Source organism: Acyrthosiphon pisum, unplaced genomic scaffold, assembly GCF_005508785.2.
Source record: "Acyrthosiphon pisum isolate AL4f unplaced genomic scaffold, pea_aphid_22Mar2018_4r6ur Scaffold_1720;HRSCAF=2219, whole genome shotgun sequence".
NCBI classification, from domain to species: domain Eukaryota; kingdom Metazoa; phylum Arthropoda; class Insecta; order Hemiptera; family Aphididae; genus Acyrthosiphon; species Acyrthosiphon pisum.
Genome location: NW_021766218.1, coordinates 1 through 8,030, shown reverse-complemented (window position 1 = coordinate 8,030; position 8,030 = coordinate 1). Strand labels below are relative to the sequence as shown.

The window sequence follows — 8,030 nt, the reverse complement described above, 5'->3', positions numbered from 1 at the left end:
ATTGAAAAAATTAAGGTCTATAACTTTTATTTGAAACTTTTTTACGTTTTATTTTTTTTAAACGTGTTTAAATTGTGTTTTATTTTTTTTTTTTAAAAATACGAATTTACCCACACCTGGGGTAAAACCGTATGTAATCCTGTGGTATAATCATACGATTTTGCCCAACACAACTATTAAAATAAATGGAGCTTTATAATAAACTTTAAGTAGATAAATTAATGTATCCAAACTAGAAATGCAAATTACACTTAATAAGGTATTGAATAATAATAAAAACATATCTGTACAATTTTTTTTAATACTATTTTTTATTTGTTAAATATTTGAAAATATTTTAATAATTGATTAAAAATACTTAAAATATTTTTTTTCCAATATGTGATGTCTAAACACACGAATTATCATATTCAATAAATAAACAAACAAAAAGCTTCAAATTAGTGTGTTCAGTTTTCCTCCATGATATCAATTATTAATAAAATCTCGATTATACGGTTTTGCCCCACATACGGTAATACCCCGCTTTCCCCCAAATAAAGTTATAATCTATGTAAGACACACATATTTATACCTACTACTTATTGGTACAAACATATAACCCAAGCGTTTGTAAATTAATTAAGTATATATAAAAAAAAATTAAAAAATATTGATATAGACAAAGTTGTCTAAATTTGTCAGGTCTTCCTGTTACATCTACGGTTCTATCTACCTATAGATACATTTATAAAAATGTAATTCGTGATATAGGACATTTTTTGTAATCTTATTTTTTGCCACTGCTCTAAAAAACATTCATTATTTTTTTTTTCATAAAAATAATGAATTAATTTCGTACATCGTTCATTATAAAATTATTTCATTATGAATTAGTGAATGTACTATAGGTACAAGGAATACCTACCAAGATTAAAAAGCAGATTAACTAAAATACACTCAATATAATTTGGGTTTTCGAAAAAAATAGTAAGAGACAAATTAATGCCAATGATAAACATTGAAGATAGGCGGAACAATTGTGGTTTTTTCACGTTTCGACATTTTATTTGCTTATAAATCCATTCTGTGCGAGTAGGTACTTTCACTTTCCAGTTGAAAAAATCAGTTAGATTATAATGTATTTATTATTTATAAGTATCAAACTGATAACACCAATAATTATCATAGCAATTATTGATAAGCATGGAATAATAAATTCATTTTGAGGAAAAAATAATTATTTAGTAATACCCACGAATTAAGATATACTGGATACGGAACGTAGTGCCTTATATCAACTCACATTTCGACGCAATAACTTCGTACGTTGTGGGCTTCACTTATCACAGGTTCGTTGCGTATCCAGTATGTATATCTTAATTCGTGGTAATACTTTAATATTTAAGTAGTACCTAACTACGGGTTACTTAAATTTCAACTGTGCAACCAAAAATTACGTGTCGACTACGTATCACTTAGGTGTCCCGTAGTTAAGTATTACCTAAGTGATTTAAGGTGCTCTTAAAGTATCGGACTATGCATACGGGTGATAGTTGTATTTAAATTGTGTTTTGCTTAAGAAGCTCACCCAATACTAAAGACAGAACAATTGGCGACGAAGATTAAAAAGTAAAGCCGATTAAGTTGGATAAAAAAAAAAAATAAGATGACAAAGTTTTGCACTCGGACATGTGGAACCATTCGACGAGAAGGACGACGATTGGGAATCATATATCGAACCTTTCGAATTATTTGTTAAATGCAATAACATCTCCAAAGGTCAAGTGGTTCCGACGTTATTAACATTGATAGGCAAGAATTTGTACAAAATATTAAAGGATTTATGCACGCCGGTATAAAACCAAAAGAAAAAACATTCGAGCAAATTAAAGACTTTTTAAAAAACTATTTCGAACCAAAACCATATTTTATATCGGCAGTTACTTCCCGATTGTCAATGGAATCATGAATCTTCCGAAGATAATCCAGCGGACTGTGTGTCTAGGGGTATATTAGCGTCACAATTAGCGCAGCATACACTGTATTGGAACGGGCCTCATTTATTAACGGATCCGGAGACAACAAGAAGTCAGGTTATCCTCATACCTCCAGATGAATTGCCGGATTTAAAGTCACACGGTCTCCTGGTCACACTAGTCAATACAACCGGCGACTTCGCGGAAATTATCTCCCGATACTCTTCCCTATCATTTGCGCAACGAGTGTTTGCATTGGTATGGCGTTTTATTGCTAAAACAAAGAAATGCAGTCCAGGCACCGAACTTATTCATCGGGCAGAGTTGCAGAAGGCCCGAGATATGCTAGTGTATATGACCCAACGACAATACTTTGGAACATGGAGGACGAAATTACATGACAGCTCCCCAAGTAATATTCCTAATTCCTTCCGAAAATTGAAGCCGTACCTTGATGAGTGCGATATTATTCGGGTTGGAGGACGACTACGTAATTCAACTTTGAGTGAGCATGCAAAATTTCCTATGTTGGTGTCCTATTGTGGTCACATTTAGCGGGTTTGATTTTACGTCACTATCATCGATGTTATTTACATGCAGAACCACGTGCGCTGGGATCCGTAGTTGCTCGAGTATTCTGGATTACTTCTGCTCGGAACGAAATTCGGAAAGTCATTCACCGATGCACCACATGCACCAAATGGGCCGCCGTTCATCCACAACCTATTATGGCGGATCTCCCCACCTCAAGGATTACACCAAGTCGACCATTTTGTCATGTCGGCATAGATTATGGAGGTCCGTTTACAGTCCGAGAAATCCGTCGGCGAAAAGCGAAAGAATACAAGGCGTACATGGCGCTATTCGTGTGTTTTGTCACGAAGGCTGTACACATTGAGACTGTGACAGAACTATCGACCGAAGCATTTTTAGCGGCATTTGATCGTTTTATTGCTCGGAGAGGAGTGCCTACGGATGTTTATACCGACTGTGGTACCAACTTCGTAGGAGCAGAACGGCATCTGCAAACGTTATTAGGACTAGAAAAAGAAAAGAATGTCGTAATCAATGACACCACATGCAATTGGCACTTTAATCCACCGGCAGCGCCCCATTTCGGAGGACTTTGGGAAGCCGAGATTAAGTCAGCCAAATTCCATCTGAAACGAGCGATCGTTACTCACGTACTCACATTTGAGGAACTGACAACTTTGCTGACCAGAATTGAAGGCATCTTAAATTTTCGGCCATTGACACCGTTGTCTTCAGACCCATGTGAAATTGATTGTCTCACCCCTGGGCATTTTTTAATCGGTCAACCACTCGTGGCATTACCAGATATAGATCTCACTCTCACCAAACAAAATGTTCTCACTCGATGGCAACTTCTGCGCCAATGTAACCAGCAGTTTTGGCATCGATGGTCACACGAGTATCTGTCAACCCTACAAGTCCGATCTAAGTGGGCTTCGACTGGAACCAGTTTGGCGATAGGAGATGTCGTGATTGTCAAAACGCCACCGACTGTATGGCCAACTTGCCGTGTAATTGAGATCCACCCCGGCAAAGACGGTATCGTCCGTGTGGTCACCCTGAAAACTGCCAAAGGAACTACCAAACGTCCGGCCGTTCAATTGGTTAAACTTCCAACCGATGTATGATCCCCATATATATATAAAAAAAAAATTTTTACCATAAAAATAGTATCTTTGTACTTTATAGTTTTATATATATAGTATTTCCCTAATATTTAGATGACACCTAGACTAAAAAAAGTCTATACCAGTGGAGTCCTTTTTTTCAATATCTAGTTTTCCAATGAACTCTTGCATAAATTGGTCAAGATTGAATATTCGTCAGTATTGAGTCTTATACGTCTTTTCATGTTGATTATCTTCTGTATTTACCTAATATTTCGATGCCCCATAGAATAAAAGAGTGTACATGCGGAGTTCTGTGGTTATTTAAGCTAGATCTCCAATGAACTATTGCATCATTGAGTCTAATCCATTTTTACAATTTAATAATCTGCTGTATTTCCCTAATATTTAAATGACCCCTAGACTAAAAAAATTGCATACCAGCGGCCATCTGTGGTTATTAAATCTAGTTTTCCAATGAAGTATTGTACCAACTTGCTAATATTCAATATTCATTGATATTGAGTCTTATACATAGTTGATAATCTGTTGTATTTCCCTAATATTAAGATGACCCCCAGAATAAAAAAAGTGTATACAAACGAAGGTCTATGGTTATTAACCTAATATTCCAATAAACTCTTGCATCAATTGGTCAAGATTGAATTCTAGTCAGTATTGAGTCTTATACGTCTTTTCTTGTTGATTATCTTCTGTATTTCCCTAATATTTAGATGACCCCTAGAATAAAATAGTCTATACATGCGGAGTTCTGTGGTTATTTAAGCTAGATCTCCAATTAGCTTTTGCATCTATGTATCAACAGTAAAGATCCGTTGGTATTGAGCCTTATCCCTGCTTTCCAATTGATAATATTCTGTATTTCCTTAATATTTAGATGACCTTATGAATAAAAAAGGTTATAAAATAGGAGTTCTGTGTTTTTATATCCACAAGTGCAGCTGTGTGGTAATTAAATCTAAATATGCAGTTATCTATTGTACCAATGGGTCAACATTAAATATCAATCGGCATCGAGTCTATTCCGTTTTTAACATTTAATAATCTGCTGCATTTTCCTATTATTTAAATGACCCCTAGACTAAGTCTAGTTTTCCAATGAACTATTGCACCAACTTGTCAATATTAAATATTCAACGGTATTGAGTCTTATACGTCTTTTCCAGATGGTAATCTGCTTTAATTCCCCAATATTTGGATGACTCCATAAAGAAAAAATACTATACAAGCGAAGTTATGTGGTTATTCACCTAATTTTCCAATGAACAATTACGTTAATGGGTCAATATTCAATATTCATTGATATTGAGTCTTATACATAGTTAATAATCTGTTGTATTTCCCTAATATTTAGATGACACCTAGACTAAAAAAAGTCTATACCAGTGGAGTCCTTTTTTTCAATATCTAGTTTTCCAATGAACTATTAATCAAACATCAATGTGTTGAAAATTAAAGATGGGTAATTTATTACTATTATTATTATTACTATAATTTTTATTATTATTGTTATTAATATTATTATTATTATTATTTTTATTGTTATTATTATTTTTATTATTATTATTATTATTATTATTATTATTATTATTATAATAATAATTATAACTATAACTATTAAAAATTATTTTTATTATAACTATTAATATTACTATAATAATTACTTTTTCTATAATTACAGATGACCCCTAGACTAAACAAAGTGAAAACAAGTGAAGTTCTGTGTTTATTAAGCTAATTTTCCAATGAACTAATGCCTCAATGAGTCTTATACTTCTTTTCTTGTTGATTATCTCCTGTATTTCCCTAATATTTAGATGCCCCCTAGAATAAAAGAGTATACATGCGGAGTTCTGTTTTTTTATATCCACAAACTGAGCTCTGTGGTTATTAAATCTAGTTATGATGAAATCTATATACCAATGGGACAACATTAAATATCAATCGGAATTGAGTCTAATCCGTTTTTACCATTTAATAATCTGCTGTATTTACCTAATATTTCGATGCCCCATATAGTAAAAGAGTATACATGCGGAGTACTGTGGTTATTTAAGCTAGATCTGCAATGAACTTTTGCATCTATGTATCAACAGTAAATATCCGTCGGTATTGAGACCTATCCGTCTTTTCCAGTTGATAATTTTCTGTATTTCCCTAATATTTAGATGACCTCATGAATAAAAAAGGTTATACAAGCGGAGTTCTGTGTTTTTATATCCACAAGCGGAGCTGTGTGGTAATTAAGTCTAGTTATGCAATTATCTTTTGTACCAATGGGTCAACATTTAATATCCATAGATATTGAGTCTTATCCGTCTTTTCCAGTTGATAATCCGTTGTATTTCCCTAATATTTAGATGACACCTAGACTTAAAAATGTCTATACCAGCGGAGTTCTTTTTTTTTATATCTAGTTTTCCAATGAAGTCTTGCATCAATAGGTCGACATTTAATATCCATCTGCTTTGAGTCTTATCCGTCTTTTCCAGTTGATAATCTTCTATATTTCCTGAATATTTAGATGACCCTATGAATAAAAAAAAGTTATACAAGTGGAGTTGTACGGTTATTGTATCTATTTATGCAGTTATCTATTGTACCAACGGGTCAACAATTAATATCTGTAGGTATTGAGTCTTATCCATCTTTCCCAGTTGATAATCTGTTGTATTATCTAATATTTGGATGACTCCATGAAGAATAAATTCTATACATGCGGAGTTTTGTGTTTATTAAATCTAGTTTTCCAATGAAGTATTGCACCAACTTGTCAATATTAAATGTTCAACGGTATTGAGTCTTATACGTCTGTTCTATTTGATAGTCTGCTATCTTTTTCTAATGTTTAGATGACACCTAGACTAAAAAAAGTCTATACCAGGGGAATACTTTTTTTTATATCTTGTTTTCCAATGAGCTTTTGCATCAATTGGTCAAGATTGAATACTCTTCGGTATTGAGTCTTATCCGTCTTTTCCAGTTTATAATCTGTCGTAATCCCATATTATATTTAGATGACCCTACATTAAAAAAGTTTATACAATCGGAGTTCTGAGGTAATTAAATCTAGTTATGCAGTTATTTATTGTTCCATTGGTCAACATTAAATATCTATAGGTATTGAGTCTTATACGATTTTTTCAGTTGATAATCTGCTGTATTTTCCTAATACAACAAAATAAAAACAATAACAAAAGAATTATTAAATTTGTAGATGAATACTTAAATATATTACCTATTGACTATTAGCTACTATATGAAAGTCCAAAACTAGCCCATTCCCTGCCTGACAGTTTCTCGTGAATGGGGGAGGGGTTAATTTAAATTAATTGTTTAGTTTTTTATTCTATAAAAATCAATAAAAATGTAATTGTTGGGTAAAAAAACGTGAAAAATTAATTTACAAGGCTCCTGATATATTGTTACAATTGCAGTTGAAAAACATTCTAAATACATAGGCACAATTTTTTTTTTTATTAGCATTTAAATTTCGTTTTTTGACAAAAAATATCATATTTAAAATGTATTAATTATAAATTAATTTTATTTAAAAATTTATAAAATGCTCAACTTTTATACCTAAGGCACTACACTATAAGCACAATTAGGGAGGTTTATGATATCCATTTTTTTAAAAAATTTTTTTTATAAATATCAATAAAATTTTATTTGTTGGTTAAAAAACTTGAAAATCTAATATAATTCTACTAGTATATTGTTTCAAAGGCATATGAAAAAAAATCAAAATTCGTAATCACATAAGCATTTAAAGTTCAAATATTGAGAAAATACGTAAAAATTACGAAAATTTGCAAATTATTTTGAGTTAGAAATTCATGAAAAATGTTCTTCTTAAATCTAAGATTTGAAAATGTGATACAAGTTTCCTCATAATTATGTCTACCATTATCAAAAAAAAAATGTCTACAAGAAAGTCAAATTAAATTTTTATGAGCGTTTGAAATTCATATTTTTACAACATTTTATATTCGCTTGATTTCTCATGTGACGATTTTCTTATTTAATTGTAATTAAAAAACGAATGACTGTAGATATTTGAAAATTTCACTGAATGTTAATATTTTCATTTTTTATAAAACATAAAATTTAGAAAATATTTTGAATTTTTTGAGCTGTTTACGGACATTCTCAGTTTTCAATTTGTTTATTTTTTTTTCTATAAATATCAATAAAATTTTGTTTGTTGGGTAAAAAAGCTTGAAAATTGAATGCAAGGCTCCTGATATATTGTTACAATAGAAGTTGAAAAATATTAAAAATACATAGGCACAATTTTTTTTTATAAGCATTTAAAGATTGAATTTTGAAAAAATTTATCAAATTTAAGATTCAATAATTATTTTGTAGTTATGTATTGATTTTACAATGATGTGTGTTTTTTATTTAA

At 31.4% G+C, this 8,030-nt stretch overlaps 1 protein-coding gene across 1 annotated transcript; it reads left to right on the top strand.

Moving 5' to 3' along the window:
- Positions 1-1,922: 1,922 nt before the first annotated feature.
- Positions 1,923-3,619, top strand: LOC103311377 (the record flags this gene model as incomplete). Its single annotated transcript, XM_008190971.1, has 2 exons — positions 1,923-2,448; positions 2,514-3,619. Coding segments are annotated over 2 exons (1,632 nt in total), but the record flags the coding sequence as incomplete, so codon positions are not given.
- Positions 3,620-8,030: the final 4,411 nt, after the last annotated feature.